At 51.2% G+C, this 25,509-nt stretch overlaps 3 protein-coding genes and 1 long non-coding RNA gene across 4 annotated transcripts in view; 2 read left to right on the plus strand and 2 right to left on the minus strand.

Annotated features, from left to right (window-relative positions):
- The window catches only part of Fanci (FA complementation group I), a 36,177-nt gene extending 32,279 nt beyond the window's left edge, over positions 1–3,898 (minus strand). The window contains exons 1-3 of the mRNA XM_048329886.1: positions 3,852–3,898; positions 1,605–1,707; positions 481–553 (exon numbers count right to left, since the gene is read on the minus strand). Of these exons, the coding sequence (XP_048185843.1) occupies positions 481–553; positions 1,605–1,688 (157 nt within the window). The 5' untranslated portion in view covers positions 1,689–1,707; positions 3,852–3,898. The remainder of the gene's footprint in view (positions 1–480; positions 554–1,604; positions 1,708–3,851) is intronic.
- A 6,161-nt stretch (positions 3,899–10,059) lies between these two features.
- Rlbp1 (retinaldehyde binding protein 1) lies at positions 10,060–15,147 on the plus strand. The gene is made up of 7 exons (XM_048329889.1): positions 10,060–10,071; positions 10,215–10,343; positions 11,820–12,024; positions 12,867–13,045; positions 14,481–14,639; positions 14,722–14,832; positions 14,989–15,147. Exons 1-7 carry the CDS (start codon positions 10,060–10,062, stop codon positions 15,145–15,147), a joined length of 954 nt encoding a protein of 317 aa, XP_048185846.1.
- A 2,708-nt stretch (positions 15,148–17,855) lies between these two features.
- Positions 17,856–25,383, plus strand: LOC125338846. The gene is made up of 3 exons (XR_007208372.1): positions 17,856–17,942; positions 24,550–24,556; positions 25,370–25,383. It is a non-coding gene; the product is annotated as an uncharacterized LOC125338846 (long non-coding RNA).
- Abhd2 (abhydrolase domain containing 2, acylglycerol lipase) overlaps positions 20,695–25,509 on the minus strand; it is a 50,656-nt gene continuing 45,841 nt past the window's right edge. Inside the window, exons 8-11 of the mRNA XM_048329888.1 lie at positions 25,106–25,216; positions 24,714–24,783; positions 23,998–24,082; positions 20,695–22,613 (exon numbers count right to left, since the gene is read on the minus strand). Of these exons, the coding sequence (XP_048185845.1) occupies positions 22,417–22,613; positions 23,998–24,082; positions 24,714–24,783; positions 25,106–25,216 (463 nt within the window). The 3' untranslated portion in view covers positions 20,695–22,416. The remainder of the gene's footprint in view (positions 22,614–23,997; positions 24,083–24,713; positions 24,784–25,105; positions 25,217–25,509) is intronic.

Here is a 25,509-nt window from a genome sequence, read left to right on the forward strand (position 1 = left end):
TACCACTAAGTCACATTCCCAGCCCCCTTAGCATTTTTTTAAAAACAGGAACTGATGAGCCACTAGGCCTACGCCTTGACCTCAGGGACTAGATACTGTCCCTAATCTTTTGTGATTGAGGATAGTACACTATTACTTGAGGCACAGCTCTACTTTCACCTATTTGGGGGTGGTTAATTGGAGAGTGTACCACCAGCACCAGGCTGATGATGAGCTTATCTTAAAAAAAAAATGTAAATATAAAAGACCACAATACCCAAACAATTCTGAAAGATGCCATTTCATACTTCAAAGCTATAGGTGACTATGGACTGGATGTATAGAGACAGACAGACAAGGGGACAGAACTAGGAACCTAGGAATAAACCTTCCTATTTACAGGCAAGTAGTTTTTGTTTTTTGCTGGTTATAGGGCTTGAACTCAGGGCCTAGGTGCTGTCCCTGAGCAAACAAACCAACAGACAGATGAAGAACTGTTACCTTTGAAAATGGCTCTCACCAGAGCTCCAGCAGCTTTGCCTGCCACTGCTTGATTCTGAAGGAGATTAGTCAACTGCAATCAGAGAAGGAAACACTGTATATGTCTCTGCTAACAGCTCCTTTATCTGAACCACCTAAACACTCAAAAGGAGAAGGCAGCAGGGTGTTGGTGGCTCATCCCTGTAATCCCAGCCACTCAAGAGGATGAGATCTGAGGACTGAGGTTCAAAGCTAGACCAGGGGGTTGGGAGTATGGCCTCTATGAGGCATAGTGCTTGCCTCATATATATGAAGCCCTGGGTTCAATTCCTCAGAACCACATATATAGAAAAAGCCAGAAGTGGAGCTGTGGCTCAAGTGGTAGAGTGCTAGCCTTGAGCAAAAAGAAGCCAGGGACAGTGCTCAGGCCCTGAGTTCAAGCCCCAGGACTGGCCAAAAACAAAACAACAACAAAAAAACCCACAAAGCTAGATCAGGCTTGAAAGTCTGTTACTCTTATCTCTAATTAGCTACACAAAAAAGTCAGAAGTAGAGCTGCGGCTCAAGCAGCACCAGCCTTGAGCACAAAAGTTCACGTTCAGTTGTCCAGGCTCTGACTTCAAGACTACAGTATCACAAATAAGTATAAGTATACATATTTTTTTCTTTTCTGTCAGTCATGGGTTTGAACTCAGGGCCTGGGCACTGTCCCTGAGCTCTTTGTTCAAAGCTAGCACTCTACCACTTTGTACCACAGTGCCACTTCCGGTTTTTTGGTGGTTAAGTAGAGATGAGTCTCTCAGACTTTCTTGACTGGGCTAGCTTTGAACTGGAGGACCTGTGACGAGAGGAAGTAGCAGAGACGTCGCTTCACCCTCCATGTCCAGGATTGTCACCGTGTTCCTCTGCTGCTTTTTTTTTTTTTTGGCCTGTCCTGGGCCTTGGACTCAGGGCCTGAGCACTGTCCCTGGCTCAAGGCTAGCACTCTGCCACTTGAGCCACAGCGCCGCTTCTGGCCGTTTTTTTCTGTATATATGTGGTGCTGGGGAATCGAACCTAGGGCCTCGTATATCCGAGGCAGGCACTCTTGCCACTAGGCTATATCCCCAGCCCCCTCTGCTGCTTTTAGCAAACCATGTACTCACCTCATCCTCTCTCAGGGTTCTAAGGAATTCCTGCAGTCTATCAGTTGTTTTACTTGTTGCCAGAGATAAAATTTTCTGGTCCATTGTTGCTCTTATCGGGGAACTAGAAGAAAAAAAAATGTGTCAGAGCTGAATAAAGCTTTCCAAGCAAACAAGTTTATTTTCCCCCTTTCCCCGAGTACTTCACACCTATTACAGAAAGCTCACTTTATTCTCAGATTTGTTAGTTTTGAACAACCATGATTTAAAAAAAAAAAAATACATGAGGAACTTTTGGGATTCAGGGATCGGAAAGTTTCCCCAAGGTTAGAAGCAATAGAACTGAAACACTTGGCTATCCAGCTCCAGACCCCAAGACTCCATGCTTAAACTACTATGCTGTTCTGGGGTGGCAGAGGATGCTAGGGAGGGAGAGGGGAGGTCAGATCACAGCAACCCAAACTGGCATCCAGGCAGATGAGGGCAGTTTCATGGTGAATATGATTAAGTAAGCCTATTTCAGCAAGCACCTTTGCTAAATAGTGGCCTGAACAGAGATGAGTTATAGGCAAATGGCTGCTAAGCCTAGTGAGCACAGATTTCTTGCCAAGACTCCAGTAAACATTACAGACAGGACAGGCCCCGAGGGGTGGAGGCCTCATCCACATATTCAAAGGATTTCGGTTTATTTTTGTTTTTCAATAATGGGGTCTGAATTCAGGGCCTTATACTTGCTAGGCAGTCACAAGCACTGGCTAGATTTTTGCCTGGGTCAGCCTGGGATCCAGCTCCTTGATTATATTACAAGCTAATGCTGTGGGGGCCTCTAGAAAGGCAAACAGACCAGGCAGGGTGGCTCACACCTGTTGATCCCAGCTTCTGTGAAGGCAGAGATGGAAAGACCACTGATCTAGGCTAGGGGCACACCCAATCCCAACGGTACAACCCAGGCGTCAGGTAAGAGGGAGGCCTAGGTAACAAGTAGGGGGGATTGAGGAACGAGGTCTCTCGGCACAAAACCTCGAGACCTTATTTGGAAAATAAAGCAGAGCAGGGCTGGGGGTGTGGCTCAAGCGGCAGAGAACCAATCTACCACACAAGCACAGGGTCCTGAGTTCAAAGGCGGGGACTGCAAAATGCGGCAGCTGGCCACGCCCACCTGGGGCCTCCCGGAGCCCGTCCAGGTACCACCGAGTGGGTCTGCCCCCTGGCGCGGAGCTACAAACGCCAACCCAGGATGTGGGGAATTTCCAGAAGCAGGAGCTTGACGGGGGGTGGAGGGAGGACGAGGACAGGGAAGAGGGAGACCGGTGGGGGGTAGAGGGGTAAGTGGAGGGCAGTGGGCACGGGGTCGGAGAGGGGGTCGGGCACCCCCGGCCCGAGCTTGGCAGGGGTGGGAGCAGCGAGAAAAGCGCGCAAACCCCAGACCCCGACCCCAGCCGTCCCCCTCAGCGGTTCGCGGCGGGGCACCCCCAACCTCTCGGGGCGACAGAAAGGCCACGTCGTGAGGAGAGTCCCCGAGTCCGGAGAGATCCACTCCCTTGCGTCCCGCCGGCCCGGCGACGCACCGCGACCGTCACCAGAGCCGCCGCCACCAGACTTACAAAATGCGCGCGCTCCCCTCCGAACGCCGCCGCACTTCCGTTACCCAGGGCAATAGGTCCCGCCCCCGAGGCTCACTTCCGCCTTCAGGGACGGGGCGTGGTTGGAAGGTACCACTAAGGCCAAGAAGAAGGGGTGAGTCCCCGCCGCAGTTCTTGGGCGTTCCCACTCGCAGGTGGAGGGAGGGGAGGAAGCGTAGGCGTTGCGGCCCCGAGCGTGCGTGCACCGTGCGTGCGGTGTCTGCTCGGGGTTCCGCGTTCTAGAGTGGAAGCCTCCAGTGCTGAAGCGGGTGGGGTCAAGCGGTGGTCCCCGCAAGTCTTTGCCTTAGAAGCATCTGAAGGCACCTTCCCCTCCCCCCACCAGGTCCACCCCAGAGTAGTGAGTGCTCCGTCAATACATTTGCTAAGTTTTCTAATTCTGAGGTTCTATCTTAGATTAAGGGAGCCGCTTGTGCAGAAGGCCTGGGTAAAGTCACAAGCGCTGGCCAGTCCAGAATGTGAAGGTGCAGGTGGGGAGGACCCCTTCGGGGTGAGCGAGGAGCCACCCCCAGGGGAAGGGGGGGGTGGTTGTATTCGAGTACAGTATTCCTGGCCGGTGACTGTCGCTGGAATTGTACAGGAGAGAAAAGTGTTGAGACAGAAGGTGGTTCTGGAGAGAAATCCTTACCTTACCAAGAGAACAGATGACCAAAGCCGCTCAAAAAGCAAACTTTTCTAGGCCTGGGCCTTGAGGTGAGGAACCCAGTGTGTGTAACTTTAGGTTAGCTCGTTGACTCTGTTGCATTTGTGCATTCCAGGTGCCAGCAACCTCGGGATCACAGGGGTCTGGGTTGCCTCGGCTTTCCATTAGCATCATGGCCACGCCTATGCCAAAAGAATAGATGCTGATTACTAACCAGCTTTCCTACCCTGCCAGGCTTCCTTAGCCAAGCAACAAATCTTCATCCCAGTGGTGCACCTGGACTTCATGCATTAGCCAATAGCAAGCACTTCCAGAACAATCATCACGGCTTGCAAAGGAAAAGGCAAAAACCTTTAGGCCCTTTAAAAAAGGATTGTGATGTGAGGCGGGCCATTAATATTTTCATTTAGGAAGATATATCCCCCCACATCCCCAAATGTTTACCAAGAGCAGCAAAAAACAAAATCGAAGGGTGAGTCATACGGACCCTGTCTTTAAGGTGACCTAGAGTAACCTTTGCTCATTATAATACTAAAATTTCCACCTAATCTCCTTTCCGTCTGCCATGTTAGAACAGTGCTGTGAACAACGAGGGCATTGAACTGAGCATGCACGGAGAATGTCCCTCTTCCCCGCCCCTCCCCCCACCTGAGGAATCTTTCCCACCCACACGGTCTCGTGTTTGCTTTTTGGGCAAAAGAAGCCAGCCCCATTGTACTTGGTTCCACCTACACTGGGGAGCTATTATGATAGATGATTCTAGAAAAGCGGGCTTCTGACCTTACCAACATTATAACCACTAACTCTTAGAAGAGTCCAAAGCACTAGCTGGGCCCAATCCGTCCTGCAGTGCCAGGTTGCTCCTTTGGGAATTTCTGTTTTCTCCTGTCACCTCCCCCCTTCTTTGTTTATTCATTCGTTTATTGTGGTTCTGGAGAGCAAACCCAGTACTCCATTGTTTCAGAGTGTGAGCTTCTCAAGACAGAGTTGTGTTTTATTCACTTCCAGGTTCGTGGTGTCTGCCACACAGCAGTTACTCTAGAGAGGTTGGTTGAAAATATTCAAATAGGGTGCTGGGAATATGGCCTAATGGCAAGAGTGCTTGCCTCATATACATAAAGCCCTGGGTTCGATTCCTCAGCGCCACATATATAGAAAAGGCCAAAAGTGGTGCTGTGGCTCAAGTGGTAGAGTGGTAGCCTTGAGCAAAAAGCCAGGGATAGTGCTCAGGCCCTGAGTCCAAGGCCTAGGACTGGCAAAAAAAAAAAAAAAAAAGAAAGAAAGAAAGAAAATATTCAAATAGCCAGGCACTGCTAGCTCACAGGTGTCATCCTGTTGTGCCAAGTCGCAAGACCACCCCCAAGAACACCACCGAGATTCAGACACTCCGAAATGCAAAAGCAAGGCAAGGCTTTATTTAACGAGCTGCCAACTCGGGCCTCGTCCTACCCACCGACACAGCGGAGGTTAGGAGGAAGCCCCGAGCTGTGATTACACAGGGCTTATAAAGGCAAAGAACAAGGTTACAACAATCAGCTGTGCAAGCAAGATTAGCACACAGGTACAAATCTGATTGGCTCAGGGTTCGATTCTAAAATGGGGTTCACGTGGTGGGGCCTGACTTCAAAGTCTGGCACCTCATTTCCCCCTTTTTCTTTTTGGTACCTTGGGAGCCAATCATGGCTCCATTCTGTCCATTTCAATGGCTTGCATGTCTAGGGGATGATATAGAGGTAAGGCATGGGCCAGTAGGACCCAATGTAGTAACCAAAGGGCCTGTCACCATTTCTTACAAGAATATTCTCTGTACCTCTGTTCTGCATGTCTCTAGTTTATCCTGCCTCATCTTCCCAAAAACAACTCTGGTCCCTTGATTTTAAAGGGGGGCTGATGGGTGAAGATCATCCATCTTCTGTAACTTCTTCAGGCTGACTCAGGGGCGTAGACCTTACCTAGCCAGGAACCTATAACCTTAGTCTCAGTCTTGAGGCGAAGGCAAAGCGGCTGAGTTGGGTGCTTGGAGACCTCCCATGTTCCATCATGGTAGTTGTCATCCAGGGCAAAGGGGTCAGCTGGCCTGGTGTAGAAGCAATGAACCCAAGTGGCGATGCCGTCTAGGGTCCCTTCCACCGTGGTTCTTAGGATTTCAGTCCCCTGGTCTGAATAAATGGGGGGTAGGGACAGAAGCAGAATCATATCTTTTAGAGTCCAATTCATTTTCTCTACCTGTCCTGCACTCTGGGGTCTATAAGCACAATGCAATTTCCAATCCGTCCCCAGTGCTGCAGCTATTCCCTGACTTACTTTTGAGACGAAAGCCTGTCCGTTGTCTGACCCAATGGTGGATGGGAAGCCATACCTGGGTAGGATTTCTTCCAGATCTTCTTAGCCACTACATTCGCAGTCTCATGCTTTGTTGGATAGGCTTCAACCCATCCTGAAAATGTGTCTACAAAAACTAGCAAATATTTGTAATTTCTGTGAAATCTACTTCCCAATACACACCTGGCCTATTCCCACAGAGGCGAGCTCCTTTAGTAATCTGTTGATTGGGGGCATTGGCAAGCTGACAGGCCTTTAACAGATCTCAATAAGGACACAATCTCAGGTCTACAAGCTTTCTTTACTAAACAGATGTATGAGCTTAAAATTCTCACTGCCAGTCAGGGCTTTGAGTAAATGCGGGGGGTGAGATTTTAATCTATCCTCTCATTTGACAAACTTACCCTTACTAACCACTATCACAGATGACTGGCAAATTCCTGCCCAGTAGACAGACATGGGCACTGGAAAGGCATGCTCATGAACTATTCTTCTAGGACTTCCCGGCTTTAACTTTTGAAAGGCCAACAGTAGTGACTCTAGGATCTGACACCATCTCTGCCATCCAAGCAGTGGCTTACTGCCTCTGGATGCTCCATCACTTTTGTCCCAGGAGGAGTGACTTTCGACTTGGACTCAGGGCCTGAGTGCTGTCCCTCAGCTCTCCAGCTCAAGACTAGCACCCTACCACTTTTGAGCTCCACACCACTCCGTTCCCAGCACTCTGCTGGCTAATTACAGACAAGTCTCTCACAGGGACCTTTCTTTGCCCGGGCTGGCTTCGAACCGCAGATTCAGATCAATGAGTCTTATAAGGGGCCACTTTACTCCAATTATAAGCAACAAGGTGGTCCACACAGAAGTAGTTTTTAAGCATGCTCTCTTACCTGGAACTTATTAAGGGTCAGTATTAGATCTTGACAAACTTGTAGGAATCACCTGTGCTTCTCTGTGGGCCTGCTGGAAACTGTTACAAAAAAACCTACAAAGAAGCTGGAATGGCAATTAAACATTTTGGTAGCCATAATTCTCCTTTTCTCACTTTGCAATAATTATTTAGGACAATTTTACTTCCAAATTTCTTCCAAAAGGCTACAAAAACAAAACAATTAATACAAAAGGAGGAAAACACACAGGCCTAAGAAAAGTTACGAGTTGGAGATCTCCCAAGCTGGCCCACAACCTCCTACAAGGGTGCAGAAGGAATGGACCCGAGTTGGCCCACAACCTCCTGTAAGAAGGAGTGGACCCGAGTTGGCCCACAACCTCCTGCAAGGGTGCAGAAGGAGTGGACCCGAGTTACGAGTTGGAGATCTCCCAAGTTGGCCCACAACCTCCTGCCAGGGTACGGGAGGAGTGGACCCAAGTTGGCCCACAACCTCCTGCCAGATAAGCAGAAGGAGCAGACCCAAGTACAAGGTGGGCGGGTTGAGTCTCGTTTAGGAGGTCCTCCTGGTCAGTTCCGGCCAAAAACCAAACTGACTCGCGCCCTACAAGCAAAAGCAAAACAGACAAATTACAGGACAAGACAAATGAACAGTGCTGTTTTCTTACCTTCGGAGTCTGGGATCTCGGGGTCTCTGGGGCTATCCCGGACGAGCCCCCAAATGTTGTGCCAAGTCGCAAGACCACCCCCAAGAACACCACCGAGATTCAGACACTCCGAAATGCAAAAGCAAGGCAAGGCTTTATTTAACGAGCTGCCAACTCGGGCCTCGTCCTACCCACCGACACAGCGGAGGTTAGGAGGAAGCCCCGAGCTGTGATTACACAGGGCTTATAAAGGCAAAGAACAAGGTTACAACAGTCAGCTGTGCAAGCAAGATTAGCACACAGGTACAAATCTGATTGGCTCAGGGTTCGATTCTAAAATGGGGTTCACGTGGTGGGGCCTGACTTCAAAGTCTGGCACCTCAATCCTAGCTACTCAAGAGGCCCAGATCTGGAAGATCAAGGTTTGAAGCCAGCCCAGGAAGAAAAGTCTATGAAACTCTTATCTCCAAGATATCTAGCAAAAAGCCAGGCTGGTGGTATGGCTTCAAGTGCTGGTGTACCAGCTAAGCAAGCAAGCCAAGCAAGCACAAAGTCCTGAGTTCAAACCCTAGTACTGGCAGGAATAAATAAATAAATAAATAAAATAATGACAAAAGAAAATACAAGAAGGTGGGGAAAGGGAAGGGAAGAGAGAGACTGATGAATTAATTAAATGGGCTTTCTTGTTTGGGCTAGCTTTGAACTAAGAGCTTCTGATCTCAGCCTGTTGAATAGCTGGGATTACAGGTATGAGCTGCTGGCTCTCAGCTAGCTCAAATCTTCTGTTGAAGGGCACTAGCCATACTGGATTAGTAGGGCCTATCCAAGTAGTTAGCATTTCCCTAGCCTCAGGTCCTCAGCTCCTCCCACTAGACCCCAGACCCACCCATACCTAATGAGCCACTCCTACTCACTATCTACATCCCCTTTACCCCCAGAGAGAAGCTGCCACCTGGATAAGGTGCAGATGCCATGTAGCTCCCTCTCCCATGGGAACTATGGCCCCACTAATAAACCTCCTTATGAACCTTCTTCTCCTGCCTGTGATTATCTCCGCCTGGTCCTCTGGGATGGCCGATACCTATGCTTTCACAAGTGACCTCATTTCAACATTTATTACCTCTCTAAAGGTAACCTGAGATCTGGGGTTGGCAGAGCAGGTGCCAGGCATGTTGGGGTCCTGCTTTAATCCTCAGCAACACACACAGGAGCCTGTCCCCCACCCTCACGGTATCATCTGGAAGGCAGGTTGGCCTACCTGGTCCCTCTTGCCCAGCCTTCACCAGCTACATTTCCAACTGACTCTGCTTTGCTGAGGCTGTAGGGGGAGGGTGGTCCACAGGCTTGGGTTTGCCAGAGCTGCGGCTCCATCTGTCATTCCATTCATAACTTCCTTCACTCCTGTAGGTCCTGCCTGGGGAATGGGCGCTCAGAGGCCTCCTGCCCTCTGCTTGAGGACAGCGAGGGCAGGGAAGTAGGTCAGATCCCAGGTCCCAGCCCCATGGAGGGTGGCTGGAAGCTTCCACATGGCTGAGCAGGAGAACACAAAGGAGGGCTTTGATGCATCTTTCCCCTCTCCCCAGGCCACTTCGCCACCCCACTCCGGGCCTCCTGAGAGCCTGATTTAATGGGAAACTGTGGGCACAGTGAGAAGTTTCTTGTGACCCACTAATCTGGGCCTTCTGACTGGTCCCAGCCCCCAGCTGAGGCTTCCCAGAGCTCTGCTGGTTCAGGTACCAGGAGGCCCCAAGGAGGAGCTGCTGACTTGGCAGGTGAGTGGGGATCAGGGGGGCCTGCCCGGGCCAGGGAACCCAGGAAAGGGGTGAAGAGGTGGGCCTGGGGAGGGGGTCCTGGAAGGCCACATCACAGGCTGCCTGGCCATTCTCCAGGGCCAGCCAGACCACCTTGTCCTGCAGCAGAGTCTGGAGTTGAGAATGTAGTTGGGCTCTAGTTTATTTCTGGCCATATCAGCTAGTTACCATGGCTGATGTGTGCAGTATTTACATGTACCCCTTCTGCCAGCCTAGCCCAAGGATTAGGCCCTTCAAAGCTACCTGGGAGTTGTGGTCCAAGTGGTAGAGCACCAGCCTTTAGTGAAAATTCCAAGCAAGAGCACAAGACCCTGAGTTCAAGCCCCAGTGCTGGCAGGAAATGAATGAATAAACAAATACAGCCCCACATACTGAAAGCCCTCAGCAGGGGGCTTGTTCCTAAGGGCACAGCAGGTGTTCACTTTTGCATTCCTGACCTCCTCTGCTACCGAACCACTGGGCCACTCCAGCGCCAGCACAGAGGCAGCAAGGCCCTTCTCTTCCCTAGGAGAGTCTCCCAGAGAAAGATGTCAGAGGGGGTGAGTAACCCTGGGACTCCCCTTCCCTACTCCTCTCCTCACCCCTTCCCTTCCTTCTCTAGCATCTCTGCTCATGTAGCCCCTCTGTGGGCCCTGGGTCCCCCAAAGGAGGGGGCTTAAGAGTGCCCCACTTGTCTGCTCAGGTGGGCTCGTTCCGCATGGTCTCTGAAGAGGAGCAGGTCCTTCGGGCCCAGCTGCAGCAGCTCACCACCAAGGACCATGGCCCTGTCTTTGGCAGGTGCAGCCAGCTGCCCCGCCACACCTTGCAGAAGGTGAGGGGAGGAAGGAAGGGGGAGGAGCAGAGTGGAGGGAGGAGGCGGGGCTGCCGCTGGCGGCAACACAGGATTGGTGTGGAGGACAGGTGTGGCAGCAGGCCCCGGCTGGAGTGTAGTCTGCTGTCCAGGTCATGCTGGATGTTAAGAGACTGAGCTGATCTAGACACTATCCTGGAGGCCAGGGTATGCACTGGGCTGACTGGAAGCAATCTAAGGCCCGGACATGAGGAGCACTGATTAGGAAGAGGCTGGTGTTAGGCCCTGAGTTCAAGTCTTGGCCCTGGAGGGAAGGGGAAAAAGAAATGGCTAGTTAACAAATCTCACTTCTGTCCCCACTAGACAGGCAAGAAGCCTAGAGCCCGTCCTTCTTCCAGCCCGCTATGTGACCTTGTGCAAATAGCTTTTCCTCTCTGTGCCCCTCTCAGAAATGGCCAGATGGTGCTCTGTACAAGTTAGCAGAGATGACTTGGGGCTGCAGGGGGTGTACTTGGGAGCTCAGGGCCGAGCTGAGTCGGGGCTCTGCATCTCTGGGCATCTTAAGTGGAAGGTGCTGATAGGTCCCCACACCTGACTCCTCCTCTGCCACCTTCCCGCCCTCCTCACACCACCAAGCAGGGAGCAGCCTAGAACTCTCAAAGCCAAGGAGGCTGCTAAGTCAGAGTCTCAGCTCTGCCCTTTGTAAGCTGGGTGAGCCCAGGCAAGACACTTTGCCACTAGGAGCCCCCCGCCCCCGTCTACTCATCTGAGAGACAGGAATAAGAATACCAACCATGCCAGGCCTGGTGGCTCATGCACATAATCTCGGCACTGGGGAGGCAGATGCCAAAGGATTGAGAGTTACAGGCCAGCTTGGGTCACATAGTAAGATGCTGTCTAAACAGACAGATAGACGACAACAACAACAACAACAACATCCAGAATAGAATAGGATAGGACCCATGATGAGTGGTGGTAAAGATGAAAAAAACATGATGTAGCCAGGCACCTGTAATCCTCGCTACTCAGGAGGCTGAGAACTGAGGATTGTGGTTTGAAGCTAGCCTGGGTAGGAAAGTCTGTGAGACTGGGCTGTGAGGTGGAGGTGTGGCTCAAGTGGTAGAGTGCCTGCCTTGAGTGATAAAGTGAAAGGACAGTGCCCAGGCCCTGAGTTCTAGTTTCACTACTAGCACATACGTGCGCATGCGTGTGCACACACACCACACACACACACAACTAGCAGAGCTCATGGTAGGACAGAGCAGTCACCAGCAGTTATTGTGGGAGACACATGCCATTGGCAGTACCTTGTGCAAGCCCCAGGACCAGCAGTTTCACCCAACTTCCTTCAAACACCCAAATCAGCAGCAGGATCTGGAGTGGCGGGCGGTGAGCGGCAGCCCTCAGCACCAGCCCTAAGTCCTGGCGGGCTCTGGGAGGGGTCTCCTCACTCACCAGCCCCTGCCCTGTAACCCTGTGTCTGCATACCCGTCCCAGGCCAAGGATGAGCTGAATGAGCGGGAGGAGGCCCGGGAGGAGGCTGTCCAAGAACTGCGGGCGCTGGTGCAGGCGCAGGCGGCCTCGGGGGAGGAGCTGGCCCAGGCGGTGGCAGACAGGGTCCAGGGAAGGGATGGCGCCTTCTTCCTGCGCTTCATCCGGGCTCGCAAGTTTAACGTGGGGCGCGCCTACGAGCTGCTCAGAGGTGAGGCCTGGCTGGGGCAAGCCGTTGGGAGGGCATTGGGAGGATGGATGTCCACCTCCCACCTGGCATGGACAAGACTCCCTCCTGCGTGGGCATCTGCAGAGTGGGGGAGACCTGCTCAGTGGGGGACAAAGATGGAGCTGGTGGACAGTAGAAGTGCAGCTGGAATCAAGGAGAGCCTCTGTGTCCTGCTGGGATTTTGTATTTTGTTGTTGTTGGTGGTTGTGGAGCTTGAAGTTGGGGCCTGGGCATTGTCCCTGAGCTCTTTTACGCAAGGCTAGTGCTGTGCCAGTCTGAGCCACAGTGCCACTTTTGTTTTTCTGTTACTGGGAGATAAGAGTCTCAAGGACTTTCCTGACTGGCTGGTTTTGTGTGTGTGATCTCAGCCTCCTGAGTAGCTAAGATGATAGGCTTGAGCCACCAGCATGGAGTTTGGACTTTATGGGGAGGGGGAGCTCTTTCCCAGAGCTGCCACACCCTTCAGCTGACCTTGTGCCCAGTTCCCATGGCAAGAGGTGTGGGAAACAACCATCACCCCTCCATCTAGGACGATATCTCACACTTGCACAGTGAGTGCACAACACCTTTGCACTTTGAATCTCACGGGGTTGCCATGACAATTTGCTGAGATAGGTGTGTGTGTGTGTGTGTGTGTGTGTGTGTGTGTGTGTGTGTGTGTGTGTGTGTATGTGTGTCAAATTTTGGGAGAGGAAGCATGAGGTTTGGACAGCTCGTGAGGAATCAGGAAGGAGCCCAGGTCTCCAACTCCCACCCCAGGATGGGGTGGGGGGCAGGCCAGGGCTGGGATGACTCCCTCCAAGCACTCCTTCTCTCTCTTCCAGGCTATGTGCACTTCCGCCTGCAGTACCCAGAACTCTTCAACAGCCTGTGTCTGGAGGCTGTCCGCTGTACCATCGAGGCGGGCTACCCTGGGGTCCTCTCCAGCAGGGACAAGTATGGTCGGGTGGTCATGCTCTTCAACATCGAGAACTGGCATTCTGAAGAAATCACCTTTGATGAGGTTTGCAGGGGCTCCCCCAGCTCCCCTACCTGCCTCATGGACAGCCTGGATCCCCCTCCAACTCTCTCCCCTCTCAGATACTTGCTCTGGCACCTCTGGAGGTCTGTGGGATGGGGGTGGAGTGGGGGAAGTAGCCACCACAGGCCACTGAACCCTTTCCAGGCAGAGAAGATTTGTGGCTTGTTTCAGGGCAGCTGGAAAAGCTCCTGCATTGCAAGCAGAGCCGGATGGGCATAATGCATGGAGCCTCCATCATCTCTACCCAGTGCACGGGGGGGGGGGGGGGGGGGGGCGGGGAGGCCTTGCCCAGTGCTGCAGGCTGACAGCAGAACAGGATTTGCTGACTGAGGGCTGAAGGAGCTTCTGGAAAAGACAGGTTCCTCTACTTAACAGACAGTTTCCTTTGTATCTGTGTGGGTGGCAAGCTTGCTTGCCTGAACCCTGAGAGGTTGCACCAAGTGGAAAAATGAGGCTTTGTTTTGGGAGAACTTTGGGATATGGCTTGAAAATGGCTTTTTAATTAGGAAAGATGCTGCAAACTTGTTTTTGGAAAATACTATTCAGTTGCTTCAATAGAATTATTAAATAAATGTCCATCTTCATCTGGGTACTGGTGGCTCATGCCTGTAATCCTAGCTACTCAGGAGGCTGGGATCTGAAGATCACAGTTTGAAGCTAGCTCATCAGGAAAGTCTATGAGACTTATCTCCAGCTAACCAACAAAAAGCCAGAAGTAGAGCTGTAGCTCAAGGCCTAGAGCACTAGCTTGGGGTGAAAAAGCCAAGTGAGAGGCCCTGAGTTCAAGCCCTAGTACAGTTTCTTGAGGATACCTAGTTTAGCATGGACAGATGTAGAAACATCTAATTTTCTTATCACACACACATCACTAACAAATTTGAAATTATCCATCACTTAGGTACCCAGACACTTTTACATCTTCCAATAATTTGGTTTGGTGGTTGTAGAATTTGAATTCAAGGCCTCATGCTTGCTAAGCAGATGTTCTATCATTTGAGCCACTCCTCCAGTCCATCTTCAGTCTAGTTTTCTAGGTTGGCACACATAGACACCAATATTTTTCTTATAAAATGGGATCCTACTTTAATATGGTATATGCCATGCACATCTTCTGGCCATTAGTGGCTCCTGTGCCATTTTTCACTGTTCCTGAGTGTCACAAGGCTTTGATCTATCATGATTTTACGAGTCCTTTGTGGCGTACTTTAGTTGTGTCCAGCAGTGCCACCATTATAAAGAATGTTGGGATAAATACTCTTAACTACAAATGGAAACCTCCAAGGTTGTCATCTTGTGCACATTCCCTGAGGGGAAACTTGTAGAGAATTCGTCCAGTCAAAGGATGTACAATTAACTGTTCCCTGGGAAGGTCGGGTCTGACCCCCCCACCCCCCACCCCCCGTCTCTCCTTCCCCAGATCTTGCAGGCATATTGCTTTATCCTGGAGAAGCTGCTGGAGAATGAAGAAACGCAAATCAATGGCTTCTGCATCATCGAGAACTTCAAGGGCTTTACCATGCAGCAGGCTGCGGCACTCCGGGCTTCAGATCTCAGGAAGATGGTGGACATGCTGCAGGTGGGGCCTGGGAACCTGCCCCCACAGTCATCTCCTCTCACAGCTGGGGAGGCTAGGGTCATGGGGATCTCCATTTCTGCAGGATTCCTTCCCTGCCCGGTTCAAAGCCATCCACTTCATCCACCAGCCATGGTACTTCACCACCACCTACAACATGGTTAGGCCCTTCTTGAAGAGCAAGCTGCTGCAGAGGGTGAGTGCAGGCCTGACCAGGGCGCATGCGCAGTGAGCTGGAACGCCGGCCTGGAGCATGAAGCAGAGAGCTCCTGTCCCTCCTCTCTCCCTTTTTCACCCCCATCTGCATCCTCAGGCTGCCTCCTGCTCACCTGTCCTCCTTGCTTCCCTGCAGGTCTTTGTCCATGGAGATGACCTCTCGGGCTTCTTCCAGGAGATTGATGAGACCATCCTGCCTGCTGACTTTGGGGGCACACTGCCCAAGTATGATGGCAAGGTGGTTGCTGAGAAGCTCTTTGGCCCCCGGGTCCAAGCCGAGAATACAGCCTTGTGAGCATGCATCCATCCTGAGTGGGAGCCGTAGTTAGCATCCCGGCCCTGTCCCCACTGGCTGTCCTGGACTCGAGGCTGGGGAAACATGGCCCCAGAGGCCCTGGCTTCCTCAATTCTGAGCTTCAGGGGAGCTTGGGGGTCACCTTTGAGGGTGGGAGTGGCAGCCAAAGGGTGGGGGGGATTTCTCTTGAACAGAATAGTAGGACATTTTGACTTGTGTGAGATTAGATTTCAAGACGTTAACAAGGCCTGTTGATAATTTCCTCTGGAACTTCTTAGGGTCTGTGAAAGCAGGCCAAGAGGCTGGATTAAAAGCATCCCCACCCCGCATGCAATAAAAAGAAAATAGGGTTAACATTGACATGATTTGGCAAACATAGTGATCTTGGTGCTCATAGGCAGGTGAATGATTTTCTCCCAGAATTCCAGTGGGGAGCAACTTCATTGTGGGATAGCCAGTCCTCCTCCATCAGGTGCAATTTGATGTACTTGCCAGCCTGTTCTGACTGTGGACTCATACTGACCCCTGCTGGCCATGTTCTGGCATTGACCCACTGGGGGCAGGTTGGGCAGGAAGGTCCAGCTGCTTCAGACCTTGCCTGGGAAGGAGGTCCTTGGATGCTGAAACCTGACTTGCTCAGCCCCACTGGCTTGTGTGTACCTTTCTGTTTTGTTTTGGTGTGCTGGTACTTGAACTTGAACTCAGGGCCTGGGCACTGTCCTAGAGCTTCTGTGCTTATGGCTAGCACTCTACCACTTGAGCCAAAGCTCCACCACTTCCCCATGTGTACTTTTTTGACTTTAGTTATTTCTAAAACAGACAGGGTCTTGTCCTTTTACTTGGGCTAGCCTGGACCATGATCCTCCTATCTATACCTCCCAAGAAGTTGAGATTACAAGGGTGAACCACCACACCCAGCCTTGCCTTAGAGATTCTCATGTACATAATCTGACATATGGCTGGACACCGGTATCTTTTCCAGTCCCCTAGGCAGCTCAGATGTAATTAATTGCTTTAAGCCCTGTGTGTGGGCACATGGAAGTTACGTTAAGAAGGTGCCACACCATGCTGGGTGCCAGTAGCTCACTCCTGTCATCTTAGCTATTCAGGAGACTGAGATCTGAGGATCATGGTTCAAAGCCAGCTTGAGCAGGAAAGCCTGTGAGACTCTTATCTCCAATTAACCACTAGGAAACTGGAAGTGGTGCTGTGGTTCAAAGTGGTAAAGCACGAGCCTTGAGCAAAAAAAGCTCAGGAAAAAAAGGCGTATGAAATGCAAACTTAGAACTTGAGTTCAAGGAGCCAGACTCCTCTGGCCCCATTTGCAAAAAAAAGTCTATGTGAGAGGGTAGTAGCCACAGGCTCAATGTCTTAGAAAAAAAATGAGCAAATGGTGCCCAGGACTATGCACAGTAGTAGCCCTGCCAGCATGCAGGACATGTGTGGGTGAGCACAAGAAGGAAGAAGTTAGAGCTTGATGATGGACACAAACCCTGTGAGTACTTTCAAGCCAAGATGCTTTAGGAGGTTGTACACACAGGCAGATTGCTGCTATCCTCTGGGACCCAGTAGACATGTGCAGCTGTGCCATGGGGAGACTCCTGGTTTCTACTCTGTAGTGGAAGGTGGTTTCTGAGTGGGACCCAAGCAGACCAAACCAGAACCACTGCTCCAAATAACATGAGCACCTTGGAAGATACTGAGTGGCTCAATGGCCCACCGTAGGCACACTTATCATTCTTCTTATCTCATAAGCTATTTTTTTTTTGAAGCTGGGTGTGGTTTGTGCCTACAATCCCAGCTCCTTAGGAGGCAGAGAATGGGAGGATTATGGCTTGAAGTGAGCAAGGCAAAGTGTTTGTGGCATCCTATTTCACAGTGTGTGAGCTGTTCCAGCTGTTTAGGAAGTATATATTTAGGAGGGCCATGGTCAAGTCAGATCCTAGTCAAAAAAGTAACAAAAGCGAAAATGGATAGGAGTGCTGTGATAGAACACCAGCTTAGCAAGTGCAGGACCCTCAGCTCAAACCCCAGTACCACTAGAAAAAAGAAAACCCACTAGACAAAACCACACAGAGCCCTGCTATGTTTTTTGTCTTTATTTTTTTAAATAAAGAAATCCCATTGAATCAAAGATAAGAAAATTACAGTTTTTGTAATGATTTTTTTAAACCACCACACAGAATCAAAGTAGAATCAAAAGTAACATGAGAACATAAGACGACCAAGGACACAATTGTTTAGTACAATTTCTTAGTAAAGGTAAATATCCTCATGTTTAGAAAAAATTGCATTGCTAGTTGCAAATCTTGAATGCTTCTGCCCTGAAGGATCCTGTATTCCGCAACACTCCCCCCCCCCCCCCACCCCAAAGATCCAGCTGCACAGGGACTTTTGGAACTTGAACTTAACAATACAGTATTTTCAGGGCAGCACTGGCGATTTGAGAAAACCTCAAGAGGACAAAACCAAACCAAACCCAGAATCAGGAATGTGAAAGTAATGGTTCTGAAAATCAATCTGCACACAGATTTGCCAACCTATGGGGGGGTCTCACTAGGAAAAGGAGTGATGCGAACCTCTGGTCATCCTTCCGGGTGTTCCTCCCTCCATCCCTCCATCCCTCGGCCCTTGGCAGCACTGAGGCAGCTGCAGTGGCACAGGTGAAAGCTCAGGTGCCGGGTGGCACCTTCACAGTGGGACAGACCTGGACTGCCTGGAATTGGGGTGGACTTGTGCTTTAGCAAAAGAAAGAGACCCAAATAAAAATCACAAGCAGACAAACCCTAACTCCTGTCCTTCCTCCCCTAATCCCAGAACAGCCTGGGAGAAAGATTGTTGGCGCTGGGAACAAGGGGTCAACGATGGGGGGGGGGGGGTGGGCAGCAGGGGAGGCGATGGCCTGAGGCCAGGTGCCAACAGTGGACTGTCCTGGGCCTGTGTTTCTGGGCCAGTGGGGACCGGAAGGGAGAGAAGCTGGGTTATGGATTTCATCACTGATTGCGAGGCGCCTGGTTAACAGCTGAAGTCTTATCACGAATCTCAGGATGGCCGACTCAATCCACCACGTAGAAGTGAACTTCAGCTTGTTCATCAAGGGGCACATGAAAACACATGCTAGGAAAGGCCTGAACTTCCGAAGGGGCCGTTGCCCTTGTGTGAGTCTGGGCAGTGGAGTTGGACTCTGTGCCCTACTCCTAGGGCTGCCATGGGGACGGGGGATGGCAGCCACCCCAGGGGGCAGCCCCTCAGGTGGAAGAAGACAGCCTTTGCTCTGGATGGCGTCGGGTCCCCTCTGCCAGCGGGGATCCAGTTCCCCTTTCCTCAGCTGAAAATACAACTTGGCAAAAGCAATTCCAACCTTTGAGGGGGAGGGCACTTCCCTCTGCTTAGATAACAGATAACTTGCCTGCAATTGCTTGGCCCCTCAATGCCACAGGAAGGCCAGTTTTCATGGCTTTTGGAAGCATCTGAGCAATGTGACTTTGAACAAAATGTGGCTTTGAACAAAAGGAAGGCCAAGATGTCAGAGGAGCTGTAGGTGAGACATTTGGGTCTGCTCTGGGTCTCAGATTGTCGAGGCCTTGGAGGTGCGGGACATCATGTGACAAGGACCCTTCCACTCACCTGTGGGATTTCCCAGTCTGGCCATGGGTTTGCTTTGAGTCTCATTCATGATGTTGCTGTAATGCCCAGGAGGAGGGGGAGTTTCCAAAGCAAGTTAAGGCTTTGTGGCAAGGACGACAATTCCAAATGGTGCTAGGCCGGATGCTGCAATGAAATGCTTTCTCCTTCTCTTTCTCCCATCCTCATAGACTTCCTTCAGTGGTGTGTGCTGTCCAGGGGTCCTTAGCTCTAAGTCAGGATCAAGGCCACAGGAACAGAAAGGCCTCTCACATCTCCGACACCTGCTTGCTGGCGAATATACACAAGAACACACACCCACAATTTCCTCGGAAGTCCAAAACCCATCTCAAATCCCCCAGATACAAAGGCAGCTCTCATCCAGAATGCAAGGCTGCAGACAAGCTCAGCGACCCAGGGAGGTCAGCGCAGCCAAGACCATCTGGGAATGAAAGGCTGAGCAGGAAGTGCTTTCTGACTGGCGACACGGCACGATGGCATCAGTCTCTTATCCCAATGGCCGGCACCTGCCATGGTCACGAGACCACACCAGGACACTGCAGTGACAGTGGAGGAAGAAGAAGCCAAAGACCAGGCTCTGGATGGGATCCAGGCTCTACTGAGGAAAGGGTGAATGCACAAACTCCCCCTCCAAGGGCCCCAGAGACCAGTAAGCCCGGGGCTGTGATCTAGCTGCTTCCACCTGCCATGACTGTGGAGGCCATGGCCAGCAAAGACCCGGCAAAGGGTGCATCGGAGGAGAGAGTCGTCTTAGAGATGAGCTGGGAGAAGGACTTGTCTAATGTGACTAGAGACAGTGGGGAGAAGCCAGGCCTCCTGGACAACATGTCAAGAAAGTACATGGAGCTTACAGATCATTGTAACAACAGCCTGTCATTTCTGCTCCACGTGGGGGCCGTTGATGCAAACTCATTCAAACCCACCAAGATCCCAGGTCTTCTCCAAATCCACAAACCTCCCTCCTTACATCACTGCATTGGAGATAGGACAGTTCTTTTTGAGTCAAACAGTCCTAATGTGACTGGAATCAGTATCTCCAAACTGAGGGGCAGGAGGACAACTGGTGAAATGTGGGTGCATCTCCCCTTTGGCTTTTAACGTTGTTCCTTTGATTTTAAAGTAGAGTATTCAAGCACTCTAGAGATCCAGTCTTGTTTTAGCCCAGATAGGATCTTAGTAGCAAGAAGAGCAGTCGCATGGCCATCAGGAAGTGGCCTACCCTGGCTTACCCGGTGCTCAGAGCTTGGTGCCCTCGTTCCCAGGCAAAGAGATGCTGCCTGAAAGACAGCTCCAGTCTCATCTCATTCCCACGCCTGCGGGTCTGAAGCTTGAATGAAGAAAGGGCCTCAGTTCATTTCATGTGAACCAAAATGGAATGTGAATGCCATTCAGTCACACATTGAGAGATTTCAGCTGGGACGTGTCCCCCCTCCTGGTGTATGTGGGGGGGGAGGAGTTCCAGCTGAGTGGTGGCAAAGCCCATATCCCTGGAGGGGGAAGGACCCCGCACCCCTTACTTCTGCCTGTGTGGCAATAGAATTGACTCTTCTCTGGAAGGGAGTGCTGCTGGACCACTCCCCGTCAGTAGGTGGCGATGTGGCTTCAGGCAGATAAAAGGGGATTCAAACCTATTATTGCTTGGTTCACCTATTTTCACAAAAAGTCTGGAGGCATGAAGGTAAGTGCAGAAAATATGTCTGAATCGTCTAGATTACAGCTATTGTTGGAGAGAGGAAAGAGGCAGAGGAGAGGGACTGGCTTCCAAGTTGAGGGGCAGGTAATAAAGTGCTAATTTGTGCTAAAAAGAATATAAAAAGAAATGCGTTGGAGAAATGACAATGCGTTGGAGGAAAAGCAAAATGCAGGAATCTGGTGAATGTGAGAAATGAGACCATGGCAGGGTTGAGAGCACAGAAACGGATTCTTTTGAGCCAATGGCTGTGTCTTGTGTTACTTAGGGTGACCTGATGATTGTCAGAAAACGACTCAGGTTACAGAAGTCACTGTCACAATCACAGCCAGTGCCTAAAGTCTACCCGCCAGTGGCCAAGACCAGGCGTTCTGATGGCTCCAGTCATCGCTGAGACCCACATACAGACCCACTCATTATATTCCAGTGTGTCCTGGAGCCCAAGAAGAAGCAGCAGAGAAAACATATTTTTACATGTCCAGTTGACATCCCTCACAGTTCTGTCCAGTTCCAGGTAGCAAGCGCCGGGCTCTTAGATTCTCAAGAACTGCAGAACTGCAGACAAGGAGTTCTTGAATCCTAGAGTGATGTGTCTGCCTCACAAGACAAAGGTGTCACAAACAGCAAACACAGGCAGCAAACAGCTGCTAGTCAATGAAAAAGCTGCTTGCGATAAACACCTGTCCTTGTGGGTTGGATATAAGCTTTCTTCAAACTCAGATCCGGCTTTTGAATTGTTTGGTATCAAAAAGCCAGAGGTAGAGGGGCCTGGGTTCAAAACCTAAAATGACAACTGAGTGCTTTAAAGCCCTCCCAAATCTCTTTACATGGAATGGGGGAGGAGCGAGAAAGATAGATGAGGACACCTACATGCTTAGATGGGAGCTAGCCCAGGGCTGGACTGGAGGGGTGCTCTCCCAAACCTCAGCACTCTGATGTCACGGAACCTCTAAACTGGTGGTCACCTCGGCAGAGCCCCCTGTTTTCTCACTGAGAAGTGGAGCCAGGGTTCAGCCCATACCCACTTCCACCCGGGGCTATGGGAGAATGTCACAAGGCCAGCTATAGGGACCTGGGGGAAAAGACACTTGATTATGGGTTCAACAAAATGAGCCACCAAAAGCTCCTGATTGAGAAGGTGCTGGACAACCTGGTCCCCCATCTCTGCCTGGTGATGAGAGTCCCCTGGGGCACTTGTTAAAAATTAAAATCCCCAAACTCCTCCCACCCCCATTCAATCAGCCTCTCCGAGGGGAGGGGCCTGGGAGGCCGAATTTTTAAAAAGTGCCCCATGCGACCCTCTGCAGCGGCAGCAAGGAGTGAGAAACCACCTTAAAGAAGGTGAGGGAGAAACTTGGCTAGCAACTGGGAATGTTTTAATTTGCGGTGCTGGGGATGGAACGCAGAGCTGGGAGCCTGCTCGGCAAAGCCCCACCCCTGAGCTCCACCCCTAGCCCTTTCCTTTGCCAGGTAAGAGACTGAACTCTGAGCCCTGGAGGCCCAGGTCCTTGGACTCCCAAGCTGAGTTGTGCCTTGGGCACTGGCCTGGGTTGGTGGGCATCTATCTGGGTCTACGCCAGGGCACGCACAGTGATCACAAGGTGACACATGGTCAGGGAAAAGCCTTCCAAGTGGCAAAGCAAAACTGCACGGCAGACACATTTTTAATAGGGAAACTAGATGTGACTGGCTAACAAGTAGTCAGACGCTGAGATTCAACAGGAGGCTTGTCCCCATGGCTAACAACTCAATGGGGAAAACCAGTAACTAAGCACAAAAATAACCTGGAGCCCCAGGGAGAGCCGCCTACTTGACCCAGATATGCAGGTGGGTGGGCCCCGCTGGCTGACGATGTGAAGTCCCATCCGGGTCACAGAGCCAGTGGGGAAGAACGCGGCTTCCGCAGGGCTGGAGTGCGCCGGAGTCCAGGGGCCTCATTCCTGCTCGGCCTCCACCTGCTCCGTGTCAGAGCACTGGGACTTGTTCCGTTCCCACTGGCATATGGCATCGGCGTACTCCACCACCAGCTTGTCCATCCACGTCAGGGGCTCGGGGAACAGCACGGACCCCTCGAAGAAGCCCAAGTGTCCCCCGTGCAGGGGTAGCACGAACAAGACATTCTCTCGCTTCTCTGCAGGGAGAGGGGCCGAGTTACTGCCTTCTCCTTAGTGCCTCGGGGGAGGTGAGCTGCTAGGGCTGCCTGGAAAGGTCACCTAAGTGGGCACCAACCAGTGTGGGGGCAGAATGGACATCGGCTTCAAGAATTCTTAGAACTCTCAGTGAATCTCAGACTTGGCTACAGATTTCAATTACTGAGGGATAATTTTTTTTTTCCTTTGTGGTACTGGGTTTGAACTCAGGTCCTCATACTTGTGAGACAGAAGCTCTACAGCTTGAGCCATAGTCCAAGCTCTGTTTATGCTATTCTTCAAGTAGGGTCTCGCTTTTATGCCCAGGCCCAGCCTGGACTGCAATCCTCCTATTTGTTTCCCATGTAGCTGGGTGACAGGTGCACACCACTGTGCCCAGTTTTTTCTGTTGAGATAGGGTCTTGTGAGCTTCTTGCCCAGACTGACCTCCAACCTCAATCCCCCCAATCTCTGCCTCCCGAGTAGCTAGGAGTACACACGTGAGCCACTGGGCCTGACTCTGGGTCCAGGCTGTCTCTAGACTGATTTGATCAGTAACTCTGGTTGGGGAAGGGTAGGACGAGAGGGTCCTAGGCAGGGATATGGCTGTATCCTAGGTGATGGGCTATGCTCCCCACCCTCGCATACCTGGCATATCTTATTAAGATGCTAGACAAGGAGAATTCAGTGGGGCAATCACCTTTCATGACAGGCATTAATCTCCAAGACTGATACCTAAGTTGTGACAAAGGATGCCTGAGCTCCAGATGCCACGTGCTAAATGGCCACCTCAAGTGGATGGCTTGCCTGACTTGATTCAGCTGCTTACACACATGGGGCTCACGGAAGTGGGCTGTGGAGGGTGGGGATAGGATCCTGGGGCTGAGAATCCCAGCACAATGGAAGTGTGGGATTCCCCCCTCCCCTGCTCTTCTCTTTTCCTTCTCCTCTACCTCCTCACCAGCAGGGACTGAGGCTGCACTGGCCCGAAGCACAGTGACACCCCACAAGCCATGCGCCTGCCATTTCAAGCACCTACATTTTCATTCTACAGCAGCTGGAGAGACTGGTCCCAGAGGGAACAGCATGGGCCTTATCATTTTGCTTCTCAGGACAAATTTTAAGTGCAAATATTTCCTTTGGTCCAATTCTATTTCTTAATGGAACTAGAACGTTGGGAAAATACTTTTGCAGAATACCAGGACTCCCCCAAAGCCTTCGGTGGTAGACTCAAGGATGGCTCTGCCTCCTGTACATGGACATTCCAGAAGGTTCTGTCTAGGCCCTCCTCAACCCCAGGACTAGCAGATGAGGCAGAAGAGAGCAGTGCCATCAGCTGTCCCTCCTCAGAGAGGCTGGGGCACGGGACGGCGAAGGAACACTTACCTGAAAGAGATTTAGGAATGGTTAGAAGGCTTTCATGCACCAATGGGTCATCAGCTGCATTCACCAGCATGAGAGGCACATAAATCTGCAGTAAGAAAACAGATCAGAATGAAACACAGATACCCCTTTCCAGTATCACATTCACGACTCAATGCTCAAATTCACTACTAGACCTCTCTCTCTGCCTGCCTGTTGTTTCCTGTTACAGTTATAGAGAAATTTGGAGTTTAGTCTTACATATCATGTAACAATCATGGCCAACAACAATAAAAGGCCAAGGCTGGCATGACACCTAGATGAATCCATTATGAGATCAGAGACGAGGCAATATTATACTATTAAAGGAAATTTAAGAAAAACTCAGGCACGGCAGTAATTTCTAGGCTTCCTAGCAGTCCAGGAGCAGCATGGTGTATGTGGCAGGCTCTGGGATTAGTGGACGGTGGTCACAGAGGGAAGGACTTTGGCTGATGGTGACAGAGGGAGGGACTTTGGCTGAAGACAAAATTCAAGTGGGCTCAAGTGGTAGAGCACCTGCATAGCAAGTATGAGGCCCTGAGTTCAACTCCCAGAAACATATGCACACACACACACTCTCTCTCTCTCTCTCTCTCTCTCTCTCTCTGCAAGTAAAATACTGGGGTAGTTCTAGCCAGATTCTGGGTGAGCTTGGAGCAATTAATGAGGGACATGCGTTGAGCTGTAGGGACACTCACCCTGTGCAGGTACCTCATGCAGCTCTCCTCCTCATAGTATTCCTTCAGGGAGTTATAGCCATGGAACTTCCTGGAACACACCGAGAAAAAACAAGGCAAAGCCAGCCTGTCATTACATTGCAGTGATCGCCCTTAGGTTTGGGCAGGAGAACACCCGGGCAGCGGCTGGGTCTGAATGCGAAGGCTGAGCTGAGCTGACTGAGCTCTGCTCCTGTACTTACATGTGTCATCTATGGGTGGCAGAATTGGGGCGTGGGGGTCAGGAGTACTGGATATGCTAATGAACCAACACTATGATGGCTCTGATATGCCAGTAAGCCAACCCCAAGGTTTCTGGGTGGAAGGCAGGGCAGCTGATGAACCCCGCAAAGGGGAGGGTACTCTCCACCCACCTCATCACGTTGTCGTCGATCTGCGTCAGGGACGTGGCTGTGTAGAGCCGGCTCAAGTCTGTGTCCTCCAGGCTCTGGGGTTTCTTCACATGGTCTCCAAAAAGAGCTTGTCTGGAATGAGACACAAAAGCAAATGGGGTACACAGAGGCGGTGCTCGGGTCCTCGGAGCTCTCTCAGTGTGGTTCTCAAGACCCAGGTTCAGATCTACACAGCCAGGAAAAGCGAGGTGGTAGAGGAGAAGAGGCCTGAGGTGGGTCTCAAAGGAGCAGCCGGGGAGCTGGCAGGATGACAAGGAGACTCTTGAAAGGGTGAGGGAACAAGGGAGGGAGGCTCTACATGGCCTCATGCCACTGAAGGGAAGAAGGGAACACATGCACGTGGAGGGGGAAAGACAGTCATAATA

Source organism: Perognathus longimembris, chromosome 20 (assembly GCF_023159225.1).
Source record: "Perognathus longimembris pacificus isolate PPM17 chromosome 20, ASM2315922v1, whole genome shotgun sequence".
In the NCBI taxonomy this organism is placed as follows: Eukaryota; Metazoa; Chordata; class Mammalia; order Rodentia; family Heteromyidae; genus Perognathus; species Perognathus longimembris.